Source organism: Triticum aestivum, chromosome 2A, assembly GCF_018294505.1.
Source record: "Triticum aestivum cultivar Chinese Spring chromosome 2A, IWGSC CS RefSeq v2.1, whole genome shotgun sequence".
NCBI classification, from domain to species: domain Eukaryota; kingdom Viridiplantae; phylum Streptophyta; class Magnoliopsida; order Poales; family Poaceae; genus Triticum; species Triticum aestivum.
Genome location: NC_057797.1, coordinates 626,455,922 through 626,470,910, shown reverse-complemented (window position 1 = coordinate 626,470,910; position 14,989 = coordinate 626,455,922). Strand labels below are relative to the sequence as shown.

General features: G+C 44.7%; 2 protein-coding genes across 2 annotated transcripts; both read left to right on the top strand.

The window, feature by feature from the left end:
- The first annotated feature begins 7,758 nt into the window (after positions 1–7,758).
- Positions 7,759–9,972, top strand: LOC123189867 (uncharacterized). Its single transcript, XM_044602383.1, has 2 exons — positions 7,759–8,349; positions 9,648–9,972. The coding sequence occupies exon 1, from the start codon at positions 7,887–7,889 to the stop codon at positions 8,340–8,342; it is 456 nt and encodes a 151-aa protein (XP_044458318.1). The 5' UTR covers positions 7,759–7,886; the 3' UTR covers positions 8,343–8,349; positions 9,648–9,972.
- A 363-nt stretch (positions 9,973–10,335) lies between these two features.
- On the top strand, positions 10,336–13,767 carry LOC123189866 (IAA-amino acid hydrolase ILR1-like 5). Its single transcript, XM_044602381.1, has 5 exons — positions 10,336–10,741; positions 11,021–11,146; positions 11,865–12,179; positions 12,598–12,726; positions 13,197–13,767. The coding sequence occupies exons 1-5, from the start codon at positions 10,433–10,435 to the stop codon at positions 13,566–13,568; spliced, it is 1,251 nt and encodes a 416-aa protein (XP_044458316.1). The 5' UTR covers positions 10,336–10,432; the 3' UTR covers positions 13,569–13,767.
- Positions 13,768–14,989: the final 1,222 nt, after the last annotated feature.

Sequence of the window (14,989 nt, the reverse complement as noted above, 5' to 3'; positions counted from 1 at the left end):
AAATAAATAATAACTTTATTATTGCCTCTAGGGCATATTTCCTTCAGTCTCCCACTTGCACTAGAGTCAATAATCTAGATTACACAGTAATGATTCTAACACCCATGGAGCCTTGGTGCTGATCATGTTTTGCTCGTGGAAGAGGCTTAGTCAACGGGTCTGCAACATTCAGATCCGTATGTATCTTGCAAATCTCTATGTCTCCCACCTGGACTAGATCCCGGATGGAATTGAAGCGTCTCTTGATGTGCTTGGTTCTTTTGTGAAATCTGGATTCCTTCGCCAAGGCAATTGCACCAGTATTGTCACAAAAGATTTTCATTGGACCCGATGCACTAGGTATGACACCTAGATCGGATATGAACTCCTTCATCCAGACTCCTTCATTCGCTGCTTCCGAAGCAGCTATGTATTCCGCTTCACACGTAGATCCCGCCACGACGCTTTGTTTAGAACTGCACCAACTGACAGCTCCACCGTTTAATGTAAACACGTATCCGGTTTGCGATTTAGAATCGTCCGGATCAGTGTCAAAGCTTGCATCAACGTAACCGTTTACGATTAGCTCTTTGTCACCTCCATATACGAGAAACATATCCTTAGTCCTTTTCAGGTACTTCAGGATGTTCTTGACCGCTGTCCAGTGATCCACTCCTGGATTACTTTGGTACCTCCCTGCTAGACTTATAGCAAGGCACACATCAGGTCTGGTACACAGCATTGCATACATGATAGAGCCTATGGCTGAAGCATAGGGAACATCTTTCATTTTCTCTCTATCTTCTGCAGTGGTCGGGCATTGAGTCTGACTCAACTTCACACCTTGTAACACAGGCAAGAACCCTTTCTTTGCTTGATCCATTTTGAACTTCTTCAAAATCTTGTCAAGGTATGTGCTTTGTGAAAGTCCAATTAAACGTCTTGATCTATCTCTATAGATCTTTATGCCTAATATGTAAGCAGCTTCACCGAGGTCTTTCATTGAAAAACTCTTATTCAAGTATCCCTTTATGCTATCCAGAAATTCTATATCATTTCCAATCAGTAATATGTCATCCACATATAATATCAGAAATGCTATAGAGCTCCCACTCACTTTCTTGTAAATACAGGCTTCTCCAAAAGTCTGTATAAAACCAAATGCTTTGATCACACTATCAAAGCGTTTATTCCAACTCCGAGAGGCTTGCACCAGTCCATAAATGGATCGCTGGAGCTTGCACACTTTGTTAGCTCCCTTTGGATCGACAAAACCTTCCGGTTGCATCATATACAACTCTTCTTCCAGAAATCCATTCAGGAATGCAGTTTTGACATCCATCTGCCAAATTTCATAATCATAAAATGCGGCAATTGCTAACATGATTCGGACAGACTTAAGCATCGCTACGGGTGAGAAGGTCTCATCGTAGTCAACCCCTTGAACTTGTCGAAAACCTTTTGCGACAAGTCGAGCTTTGTAGACAGTAATATTACCATCAGCGTCAGTCTTCTTCTTGAAGATCCATTTATTCTCAATTGCTTGCCGATCATTGGGCAAGTCAACCAAAGTCCATACTTTGTTCTCATACATGGATCCCATCTCAAATTTCATGGCTTCAAGCCATTTTGCGGAATCTGGGCTCACCATCGCTTCTTCATAGTTCGTAGGTTCATCATGATCTAGTAGCATGACTTCCAGAACAGGATTACCGTACCACTCTGGTGCGGATCTTACTCTGGTTGATCTACGAGGTTCAGTAGTATCTTGTTCTAAAGTTTCACGATCATTATCATTAGCTTCCTCACCAATTGGTGTAGGTGTCACAGAAACAGTTTTCTGTGATGCACTACTTTCCAATAAGGGAGCAGGTACAGTTACCTCGTCAAGTTCTACTTTCCTCCCACTCACTTCTTTCGAGAGAAACTCCTTCTCTAGAAAGGATCCATTCTTAGCAACGAATGTCTTGCCTTCGGATCTGTGATAGAAGGTGTACCCAACAGTCTCCTTTGGGTATCCTATGAAGACACATTTCTCCGATTTGGGTTCGAGCTTATCAGGTTGAAGCTTTTTCACATAAGCATCGCAACCCCAAACTTTAAGAAACGACAACTTTGGTTTCTTGCCAAACCATAGTTCATAAGGTGTCGTCTCAACGGATTTTGATGGTGCCCTATTTAACGTGAATGCGGCCGTCTCTAAAGCATAACCCCAAAACGATAGCGGTAAATCAGTAAGAGACATCATAGATCGCACCATATCTAGTAAAGTACGATTACGACGTTCGGACACACCATTACGCTGTGGTGTTCCGGGTGGCGTGAGTTGCGAAACTATTCTGCATTGTTTCAGATGTAGACCAAACTCGTAACTCAAATATTCTCCTCCACGATCAGATCGCAGAAACTTTATTTTCTTGTTACGATGATTTTCAACTTCACTCTGAAATTCTTTGAACTTTTCAAATGTTTCAGACTTATGCTTCATTAAGTAGATATACCCATATCTGCTTAAATCATCTATGAAGGTGAGAAAATAACGATATCCGCCACGAGCCTCAACATTCATCGGACCACATACATCTGTATGTATGATTTCCAAAAAATCTGTTGCTCTCTCCATTGTACCGGAGAACAGTGTTTTAGTCATCTTGTCCATGAGGCACGGTTCGCAAGTACCAAGTGATTCATAATCAAGAGGTTCCAAAAGTCCATCGGTATGGAGTTTCTTCATGCGCTTTACACCGATATGACCTAAACGACAGTGCCACAAATAAGTTGCACTATCATTATCAACTCTGCATCTTTTGGCTTCAACATTATGAATATGTGTGTTACTACTATCGAGATTCATCAAAAATAGACCACTCTTCAAAGGTGCATGACCATAAAAGATATTACTCATATAAATAGAACAACCATTATTCTGTGATTTAAATAAATAACCGTCTCACATTAAACAAGATCCAGTTATAATGTTCATGCTCAATGCTGGCACCAAATAACAATTATTTAGGTCTAATATTAATCCCAAAGGTATATGTAGAGGTAGCGTGCCGACCGCGATCACATCAACTTTAGAACCATTTCCCACGCGCATCGTCACCTCGTCCTTTGCCAGTGTTCGCTTAATCCGTAGTCCCTGTTTCGAGTTGCAAATATTAGCAACAGAACCAGTATCAAATACCCAGGTGCTACTACGAGCTCTAGTAAGGTACACACCAATAACATGTATATCACATATACCTTTGTTCACCTTGCCATCCTTCTTATCCGCCAAATACTTGGGGCAGTTCCGCTTCCAGTGACCAGTCTGCTTGCAGTAGAAGCACTCAGTTTCAGGCTTAGGTCCAGACTTGGGTTTCTTCTCCTGATCAACAACTTGCTTGCTTTTCTTCTTGAAGTTCCCCTTCTTCTTCCCTTTGCCCTTTTTCTTGAAACTAGTGGTCTTGTTGACCATCAACACTTGATGCTCCTTCTTGATTTCTACCTCCGCAGCTTTCAGCATTGCGAAGAGCTCGGGAATAGTCTTATTCATCCCTTGCATATTATAGTTCATCACAAAGCTCTTGTAGCTTGGTGGCAGTGATTGGAGAATTCTGTCAATGACGCAATCATCTGGAAGATTAACTCCCATCCGAATCAAGTGATTATTATACCCAGACATTTTGAGTATATGCTCACTGACAGAACTATTCTCCTCCATCTTGCAGCTATAGAACTTATTGGAGACTTCATATCTCTCAATCCGGGCATTTGCTTGAAATATTAACTTCAACTCCTGGAACATCTCATATGCTCCATGACGTTCAAAACGTCGTTGAAGTCCCGATTCTAAGCCGTAAAGCATGGCACACTGAACTATCGAGTAGTCATCAGCTTTGCTTTGCCAGACGTTCATAACATCTGGTGTTGCTCCTGCAGCAGGCCTGGCACCCAGCGGTGCTTTCAGGACGTAATTCTTCTGTGCAGCAATGAGGATAATCCTCAAGTTACGGACCCAGTCCGTGTAATTGCTACCATCATCTTTCAACTTTGCTTTCTCAAGGAACGCATTAAAATTTAATGGAACAACAGCACGGGCCATTTATCTACAATTGACATAAACAAGCAAGATACTATCAGGGACTAAGTTCATGATAAATTTAAGTTCAATTAATCATATTACTCAAGAACTCCCACTTAGATAGACATCCCTCTAATCATCTAAGTGATCACGTGATCCAAATCAACTAAACCATAACCGATCATCACGTGAAATGGAGTAGTTTTCAATGGTGAACATCGCTATGTTGATCATATCTACTATATGATTCACGCTCGATCTTTCGATCTCAGTGTTCCAAGGCCATATCTGCATATGCTAGGCTCGTCAAGTTTAACCTGAGTATTCTGCGTGTGCAAAACTGGCTTGCACCCGTTGTAGATGGACGTAGAGCTTATCACACCCGATCATCACGTGGTGTCTGGGCACGACGAACTTTGGCAACGGTGCATACTCAGGGAGAACACTTTTATCTTGAAATTTAGTGAGAGATCATCTTATAATGCTACCGTCAATCAAAGCAAGATAAGATGCATAAAAGATAAACATCACATGCAATCAATATAAGTGATATGATATGGCCATCATCATCTTGTGCTTGTGATCTCCATCCTTGAAGCACCGTCGTGATCACCATCGTCACCGGCGCGACACCTTGATCTCCATCGTAGCATCGTTGTCGTCTCGCCAATCTTATGCTTCTACGACTATCGCTACCACTTAGTGATAAAGTAAAGCATTACAGGGCGATTGCATTGCATACAATAAAGCGACAACCATATGGCTCCTGCCAGTTGCCGATAACTCGGTTACAAAACATGATCATCTCATACAATAAAATTTAGCATCATGTCTTGACCATATCACATCACAACATGCCCTGCAAAAACAAGTTAGACATCCTCTACTTTGTTGTTACAAGTTTTACGTGGCTGCTACGGGCTTAAGCAAGAACCAATCTTACCTATGCATCAAAACCACAACGATAGTTTGTCAAGTTGGTGTTGTTTTAACCTTCGCAAGGACCGGGCGTAGCCACACTTGGTTCAACTAAAGTTGGAGAAACTGTCACCCGCAAGCCACCTATGTGCAAAGCACGTCGGGAGAACCGGTCTCGCGTAAGCATACGCGTAATGTCGGTCCGGACCGCTTCGTCCAACAATACCGCCGAACCAAAGTATGACATGCTGGTAAGCAGTATGACTTATATCGCCCACAACTCACTTGTGTTCTACTCATGCATATAACATCAACATATAAAACCTAGGCTCGGATGCCACTGTTGGGTTTCGTAGTAATTTCAAAAAATTTCCTACGCACACGCAAGATCATGGTGATGCATAGCAACGAGAGGGGAGAGTATGATCTACGTACCCTTGTAGATCGACAACGGAAGCGTTTGGTTGATGTAGTCGTACGTCTCCACGGCCCGACCGATCAAGCACCGAAACTACGACACCTCCGAGTTCTAGCACACGTTCAGCTCGATGACGACCCCCGGACTCCGATCCAGCAAAGTGTCGGGGAAGAGTTCCGTCAGCACGACGGGGTGGTGACGATCTTGATGTACTACCATCGCAGGGCTTCGCCTAAGCACCGCTACAATATTATCGAGGACTATGGTGGAAGGGGGCACCGCACACGGCTAAGAATATGATCACGTGGATCAACTTGTGTCTCTAGGGGGTGCCCCTGCCTCCGTATATAAAGGTTCAAGGGAGGGGGGCCGGCCGGCCAGGAGAGGCGCGCCAGGAGGAGTCCTACTCCCTCTGGGAGTAGGACCCCCCTTTCCTAGTTGGAATAGGATTCGTGGAGGGGGGGGGGAGGGAAGAGGAGAGAGAGGAGGAAGGGGGGCCGACCCCCTCTCCTTGTCCAATTCGGACCAAGGGAGGGAGGGGCGCGCGGCCCATCTCTTGTCACCTGTCCTCTCTTCCACTAAGGCCCACTAAGGCCCATATACCTCCCGGGGGGTTCCGGTAACCTCCCGGTACTCCGGTAATATCCCGATTTCACCCGGAACACTTCCGATATCCAAACATAGGCTTCCAATATATCAATCTTTATGTCTCGACCATTTCGAGACTCCTCGTCATGTCCGTGATCACATCCGGGACTCCGAACAACCTTCGGTACATCAAAATGCATAAACTCATAATATAACTGTCATCGTAACCTTAAGCGTGCGGACCCTACGGGTTCGAGAACAATGTAGACATGACCGAGACACATCTCCTGTCAATAACCAATAGCGGAACCTGGATGCTCATATTGGCTCCTACATATTCTACGAAGATCTTTTATCGGTCAGACCGCATAACAACATACGTTGTTCCCTTTGTCATCGGTATGTTACTTGCCCGAGATTCGATCGTCGGTATCCCATACCTAGTTCAATCTCGTTACCGGCAAGTCTCTTTACTCGTTCTGTAATACATCATCCCGCAACTAACTCATTAGTTGCAGTGCTTGCAAGGCTTAAGTGATGTGCATTACCGAGAGGGCCCAGAGATACCTCTCCGGCAATCGGAGTGACAAATCCTAATCTCGAAATACGCCAACCCAACATGTACCTTTGGAGACACTTGTAGAGCTCCTTTATAATCACCCAGTTACGTTGTGACGTTTGGTAGCACACAAAGTATTCCTCCGCCAAACGGGAGTTGCATAATCTCATAGTCATAGGAACATGTATAAGTCATGAAGAAAGCAATAGCAACATACTAAACGATCGGGTGCTAAGCTAATGGAATGGGTCATGTCAATCAGATCATTCAACTAATGATATGATCCTGTTAATCAAATGACAACTCTTTGTCCATGGTTAGGAAACATAACCATCTTTGATTAACAAGCTAGTCTAGTAGAGGCATACTAGTGACACTCTGTTTGTCTATGTATTCACACATGTATTATGTTTCCGGTTAATACAATTCTAGCATGAATAATAAATTTTTATCATGATATAAGGAAATAAATAATAACTTTATTATTGCCTCTAGGGCATATTTCCTTCAGGATTACAGTGTATTTTCCTATAAACGGAGGGAGAAAGGAAAAGAGGGAGAAAGGAAAAGAAAAAAAAACGAGCGTCTAGTAACGGGCAGACCCGATAAAACCGCGCCCAACAAAATAAAACCGAACCCGGTTCAAAAGGACAACCAGCCACAAAACCACAGATCTTAGCGTGAATTACATCGCGCGATCGGACGGCCAAGAGTTTGAATGATAAGAATTTGAATGACAGCCAATTGAAAATCACTCAGCTGAAAATAGCAAAACCGTTAAAAAAAGACCCAGATATGTTGTTGACAACTCATACCAACCTGTGGTTGAGATGGTTAGGTGGACAGTGGTATTCTCAACCCACCAGGGTTCAAATCCTGGTGCTCGCATTATTCCTGGATTTATTTCAGAATTTTCGGCGATGCGCTTTCAGTGGGAGGAGACGTTCCCGTCGACGACGAGGCGCCTACGGTGACTTCGTAAATCTCAAGATGATATGCCGGCTCAGTCTTTCGGAGGTGCTCATAGGGGTAGAGTGTGCGTGTGTGCGTTCATAAGGGTGAGTGTATGCGCGTGTATATGAGCGCTTGTGTCTGTACTGATGCTTAAAAAAATCAAGTTTTTAACTGACAAGAAGGAACGTTTTGATTTGCTACAAGCCCAGCACACGTTTCATTTGTTACTATATTTGTGTACACGTAAGCACCACGTAACCGATTATTATGTCGACCCTTCTGGAAGTTTTATCCCCGCCGCTACAACGCCAAACCTGGCCAGCGCGACGATTCTTTCCTCCGTCTGTTCGCATCGGCCGGGCCGCCGCCGCCGTCACGGCTCGCCACACCTCGCTGGGCCAGCCATGGAGCTCGATCTCCCGCCGCCGCGACAGGCACCGCCGCTGACCGACCTGGCCGCCGCCATCCGCCTGGCCGCCGAGGCCGCGGCCGCGCTCTCCGCGCCATCATCCTCCTCGGCCGCAGCCGCTGCGGCCGCCACCCTCCGCGACGCTCACGCCGCCATCGGCAGCTTCCTCTCCCGCCTCGATGCGCCCGCCGCCGTGCCGTCCGACAACGATCAGCCCATGGCGGATGGCTGCGAGGCGGGGGAGCCGATGATCGGGGAGGTGGAGGACGGGCTCCGGGAGTGCGCCCTGCAGGGGAACAAGCGCCGGAAACGGCCCGTCCCGCCTTCGTGGCCCCTCGGGCCCCGTTCGAGTGGCGCTTGCGTGGCGCCGGAGGCCACCGCCGAGCCGGTGCTGGACGTGCAACGGCGGCGGGGTGCTGCCATGGATCTCTTGCTGCAGTTCCATGCGTAGGATGAAGGTGATTCCTGGTGCTTTTACGTGGTGATTGAAATTTAATTGATTTACCACTAGGCTACTTTGGATTAGCCATGGATGCAGAAACCATGCGAATAATTGCGTGCTTGGGCTGTGTCGATGAGAGGGGAATGGCCGAATGAGCATGGTGACAGAATGATTGCGTTACTGTTGTGCCCGCTGATGTTGTCCCCAGTAAACCAAATTTTCTCTTTATAAAATTATGACGCAATCAAACATGGACGACTAAGATACTGAAATTACTCTAGTAGTCTACACTGGGTTTTATTACTGATTTTTGTACTTGATGTTTTATTTCCTAGTTACCTTAGTTCAGAAGAAAAAAAAGGTAGCATTATGAATTCTCTTATCCCGTTTGTAGGGTACTGGCCATATTGTTTATCTCTCTAGCATGATGACTTGATAAAATGTGAAGGAAAGTAGGGAATGTCGGGTTGGATGTGTGCGCTTGATAAGTTGATAGCAGTGAAAAATGCCTGACTTCTTTGCCACTATGATGGTGACTAGGAATGTAAAACTTTATTCTGTGTATTGCTTCTTGTTGATAACTATGCATAGTCAACCACATTGGAATATAGGAGGTTGAACGCTGAATCTGGGAATTGCAGCATTGCAAATTCGCAACATTAATAAGTTGCTATCACTTTGTCCAAAGTTTAGTAGAAAAAGTACTACGACAGAGAAATGTTGCAAAAAAAAGAAAGGGCTTGTTAAGTGTCTCAGTTTCTGCTTGTCAGTTGAGACATGATTTGTCAATTAGCACGGAAAAATATCAAATGCATCAGTTTGTGCAAAAAATAAATAAATGAAATGGCTTATGTAAGAAGTCCTCTTAGGATGGGGAAGATCTTGAAGTTTCTTTAGAGTTTCTTTTAAGGTTAAAAAAAGAACTTAGTTATCAGCCTATTTCTGTAGGAATTCATTTGTGCTAGCAACTAATGCACTACGTATAGGCTGTAGCATGCTATGTTACATAGATCTTCTGAAAGGTGAAAGCTAGTACATTAGACGAGTCCATCTGTACTGGTACTACTGTACCATCCTGTTGATGCATGATCATTATCTTGATCCAAGTTCCTCCAGCATGAATACTGCAAAGTCTCGTACATGTACCATATCTGACAGCAGACAATCAGACTGCACAGCCCCATCCATGGTTGATATTTCCACATTAATAAGCTTGCAGATATACTACTCTGCAAATAATGTTTAACTTCTCTTTCTCATTGAATGAAACCTTCAACGCCTTGTTTAATTTGTTTCGCTCATTTTCCACTGCAGGGTTCATGAATCACGAGTAGCATAGGAACAAAGTGATGAGCACCGGCCGCGGCACCTTTGGTCATCTTGTTCTTCAAACAGATTGCACAGCCAGAGCAAACAACATTCCACACCGAGGCAGCTAGGATGAACACAGTAGTAGTCGAGCATAAATATATGAATACAGCGAGAACCTGAGACACTTGAGATCAGAGTGGGATGTCGGTGGAATGCGGGCCTTCTGTAGTTTTGTTTCTGAACAAACGGGCTAAATCCTCCTGTACTTCGTTTCCTTCTGTCATTTGACATCAGAATGATAAACAGACAGACTGGTGCTTGCTCAACATGTTCTTATGTCCAGCATATTACTTACTCCCTTCGCTTCCTAAATAGGAGTATATCTCTTTTTAGAGATTTCACTTATAGAGACTACATTCGGATGTATATAGACGATTTTTAGAGTATAAGTTCACTCATTTTGCTCCGTATGTAGTCTATAGCGGAATCTCTTAAAACACTTATATTTAGGAACGGAGGGAGTACTTTTTTACCTTTGTTTTAAATTAGTACTGTCATTAGCTGTGAGTGTTTTTCAGTTTTTCACTCCCAGATATGAAGTATAGTGATTCAGCTCACTCACAGCTGTACATGGTTTTGAACGTTCTCCCGCAAAAATATAAAAAAGTCTCTTTGTCCGTTCTACAGGCTGCTCCTTTTCTTGCTCTCGGGTGATTCATTCGTCTTAATTTTAGTTTGTTGTAGCATTCGCTCCGTCAACGAGAGCTTCGCCCACCCTTCACTTGACCATGGCCGCTCCGCTCCTCTGCCTCTTGGCCGTCCTCCTCCTATCCACCGCGTCTGCGGAGTACCCGCAGGAGCTGCTTCGGCGCGCCGAGGGGGAGCGCGAGTGGATTATCGGCGTGCGGCGGCGCATCCACGCCCACCCGGAGCTCGCGTTCCAGGAGCGCCGCACCAGCGCACTCGTCCGCGAGGAGCTCGAGGGGCTAGGGATCACCGCCCGCGCCGTTGCCGGCACCGGCGTCGTCGCTGATGTCGGCTTGGGCATGCCCCCGATCGTCGCCCTCCGCGCCGACATGGACGCCCTGCCCATCCAGGTCCGTTCCCCTCTTCTCTTCCCGTCCGATGCTACACTTGTGGTCTGGCGCAGGGTGCCCTTCCCCTCCGATGCTACTCTGGTAGTCTGGCGCGGTGTGTGTGACCGGTGGTTGGTGCTGAACGGCAGAACTGTATCTTCTCGGTACTGTACTACTACTGATCGTGCTTGCTTGATTCGTGTGCTCTCAATCTTGTGACTGTCTCTTGCTCTCGGTTGGTATGATATTGTTTTGCTGGAGGGATGGCATTTTGTTGGTTGTGCGCACTTGGGATGGCAGGAACTGGTGGAGTGGGAGCATAAGAGCAGAGTTGATGGCATGATGCACGCGTGTGGCCATGATGCGCACACAGCGATGCTCCTCGGAGCGGCAAAGTTGCTGCATGAGCGCAAGGATCAGCTTAAGGTGAGTGCTTGCTTATGATTCTGCTCTAAGTTTGACTGAATTTAGTAGTACTTCGGATATGTTTGGGTGAGGTCGCTCGACAGAACACTTTACACCCCCTGGTGTCTGTTCTTCAGTCTCATGTTAACAATAAGTCAATAACACATGCCATTTACTAATTCTCTTGTACTTTGTCCAGAGAGAATACAACCGCAATGCTTTTCCTTTGACCGAATTTAGTACTTCAGTTGTGTTTTGGCGAGGTTGTAAGACAAAACACTTAATCCCCTGGTGTAAGTTTTCAGTTTCATGTTAACACATGCCACTTGCTGATTTTGCTTTTCCTTGTCCAAAGGAAATACAACCCAAATGCACTTCCTTCGTCTTTTGTGAGCCAATGCAAGGTAGTAATTAATAGTCAGATATCATAACTTAACTCAGCAAAGTAGGGATGATCATTCCGTAAAAAAAGCAGAGTGACCATTAAATCAGAAATTTTGTGTTAATCACGGTTAGCAATTAGTTCTGTGAAAACACCTTTTTCAGAAGTTACAGATTAATGTAACATTTGTCTTGTATAATGAAGCATATACATATTATGTACTCCCTCCGTTCGGAAATACTTGTCCTAGAAATAGTTGTATCTAGACTTGTTTTAGTTATAGATACATCCATTTTATCCATTTCTAAGACAAGTATTTCCGAACGGAGGGAGTAAAACTTATCTTGTATGATGAAGGGAACTGTGAGACTCCTTTTTCAACCTGCTGAGGAGGGCGGTGCTGGTGCGTCTCATATGGTAAAAGAAGGTGTTCTTGATGGTGTTGAAGCTATATTCGCCATGCACGTCAATTGTCAGATTCCGACAGGTGCAATAGCTGCTCACGCAGGGCCAACACATGCAGCCGTGTGTTTCTACGTAGTGAAAATAGAAGGTAAAACCGGGAAGGCTGAAACACCACACTTGAATGTGGATCCTATTGTTGCTGCGGCATTTACCATCCTCTCCCTGCAACAGCTCACCTCGAGAGAAGATGATCCTCTTCACAGCCAAGTACGACCTTGTCCTATAGCGATACTACTTTGCTTAGCTGATTTTCTTCAAGCATGTCATATAGAAAGAAAATGTAGCTGATCATGCCAACAAACGGAAGTCTTTTTATCACAATAAATTTGGCATAATGGAACATATTGAAGTGGCACCTGAAATGCTACTCCAGTGATGATCTCATATGGAGAAATAACATCTTCGCTAAAATGTGATACTTATTTTGATGCATATTTTTAGCATCAGTCAAGTGTTATACACCTCAATGAATTTCTTTAGAGTGGCTAGTATAACTGTCTACATTCAACCAACCTACTTTAGGCAGCAGCACATGCTTCTAAATGTTGTTCCCCCAAGTTTTGCTCCGCCATACAGCCCATAACATTAACATGCCCGGTTTGATCTGTCTATTTATTGTGTTCAGGTCCTCTCTGTTACCTATATTAAAGCTGGGAATTCTACTGATGCCACACCTTTAGTTGTTGAATTCGGAGGCACTTTGAGGAGCCTCACTACTGAAGGACTTCATCGGCTGGAGAAAAGGCTTAAGGAGGTAAGCATTATGGCACAATTTAATTCACTAAGAGGTAGCATTTCTGATAGTAATATTGGTATGCTGCAATCACCGGTACCTTCATAGTTTATTTTCCTTTGAGCAAAGAGCTTCAGATCAATGAGAGCACCTTGGGTGCATTCTCTCAAAAGTCGGATGTGCTTTCAGTTTTCAACTACACAACCTACACATTTATGCATGGTCTATTGGTCCTGTTTCCTTGGTCAGCAAAATTCATGTTTCTTTTCTTTTTGTACGGCAAGCACGAAGGAGTTAACGCTGTTTGCATATGGCTAATTCTTTGCATGCCAATGGTAACTTCAAACTATAAAATACTCCCTCCGTCCCAAAATGTAAGACTGTTTTTGACACTATCAAACAGTCTTACATTTTGGAGCGGAGGGAGTAGCTTTTACCGTGAAGATAATGCAAATTGAAGGGCCCTGAATAAATGTTCTTGGTTTTCCCAGGTAGTAGAAGGGCAGGCAGCTGTACATAGATGCAAGGGAGTTGCAGAGATCCTGGGGGCTCCCTCCTACCCAATGTATCCTGCAGTCGTGAATGACGAGAGGCTGCATCGCCACGTCGAGAATGTGGGCAGAAGTTTGCTTGGCCCAGACAATGTGAAGCCGGGGGAGAAGATCATGGCAGGGGAAGACTTTGCTTTCTACCAACAGTTAGTTCCTGGCATCATATTTGGTATCGGTATTAGAAACGAGAAAGTTGGTTCGGTGCACTGTTATCACAACCCGCATTTCTTCGTGGACGAGGATGTCCTTCCAATTGGAGTTGCATTGCATACTGCTACTGCAGAAATGTATCTCTCTGGGTGTTCCACTTGAAATGGAGTTGGAACCGTGCATTCGCGGTAAGAGCAACTTAGCAGATTCCATAAGAAGAGAGTCTTCAAAACAGTCTTACAGGGGCTTTTATTTTCTTCGAGTCTCCAGAGCAACCGTGCAGTGTCAGATTCCACAAACTGCAGCCTTTATAATTTTTCATCCAAATTTCTCCTATGTGTGTGCACATATTTGAACTTCAGTCTGGCATAGATATATTAACCAAAAAAAAATCATGGTTCAACATCACACACTTCAACAACATTGCAAATTTGGAATTTAAACCTTGTCTATATGTAGATAAGGTGAATTAGACGAAAAACTTAAGCATACTTACTAATGTCAAAAAGCGACATAGGGCTGCTAGATTGGTGTTGGTGACGGCAGTGCCGACGTCCCACTCCTGCTACTGCAGTCTGCAAGGAACCCCTCTACTTAGGGGCATGGCCAATGCTCCAGCGTGGACAGGCGCCCCAGCTATCCACGTAGGGTAGGATGCAGCAGGAGAGAGAAGAAAAGATAGATGCTTGCAGAACGAATTGGTCTCTTGCAGAAGAGGAAGGTGATTCACCAAAAAGGAGAAAAGAAGAGGAAAGCAGCAAAAGCGTGGGAAACTAGTGCAGTCATTGGCTTAGAGAAATGGAAAGATAGAAGGAGAGAGAGTGCATGAGGGACCACACCATTGGGTAAAACTAGTGCTTTAATTTTTTTGTTCTGACATGGATCATGGAGCAGCGCTATAGTGATGCTACCATTGTTCATGCCCTTATGATCGGAAACCCCCTCTAGTGATGGGCATTGCCGTCCGTCACTAATTCAAGTGACAGGTTGTCAGTGGTTGTCTTTCAAAAGTTTTCCTCTCCAGCCTCTTTTGACCGCTGGGCTACCAAGGTCATGCAACTGGCTTCTAGTGGGCGCACCACTGTTAATATTAAGAGCCTCTTTGATTCGTACTATTCTGAAAACATAGAAATAGGAAAAATATAGGGTTGAAGTGGCATGCCCACTTGAATCCTACAAGTTAGCAATGAGTGTTTGATGCCACAAGAAAAACAAAAGAATTATAAAAGGAGGCTGGAGTGGATGTTAGATTTCCTATGAAATGTAGTACAAAAGATTACATAGGAAAACTTCCTATGAGATTCAAATCCTATGAACCAAAGGACCAACATAGAAAAAATTCTAAGGATTTCAGTGCACCAGAAATTCTATAAAATTCCTTTATCAAAGGAGCCCTTGGTGAAGTGGGTCCGTTTTCCCCACATTTTGTGGGGTTCGGCAGGGGATCCCTTCTTCCCATTCCTCTTCAACATGGTGGTCGACACCCTCGTCGCCATGTTGGATGCAGCCAAGGAGGCCGGCCACATCCGGGGTGTGGCTCCCCACATAGTGATTGGGAGGTGGGGTCTCCCTTCTGCAATATG

Coding starts and splice junctions, on each gene's coding strand:
- LOC123189867 (XM_044602383.1), top strand. CDS start 7,887: ATGGAGCTCGATCTCCCGCCGCCGCGACAGGCACCGCCGCTGACCGAC.
- LOC123189866 (XM_044602381.1), top strand. CDS start 10,433: ATGGCCGCTCCGCTCCTCTGCCTCTTGGCCGTCCTCCTCCTATCCACC. Junction 10,742..11,020: donor TGGACGCCCTGCCCATCCAG/GTCCGTTCCCCT, acceptor TTGGGATGGCAG/GAACTGGTGGAGTGGGAGCA. Junction 12,727..13,196: donor TGGAGAAAAGGCTTAAGGAG/GTAAGCATTATG, acceptor TGGTTTTCCCAG/GTAGTAGAAGGGCAGGCAGC.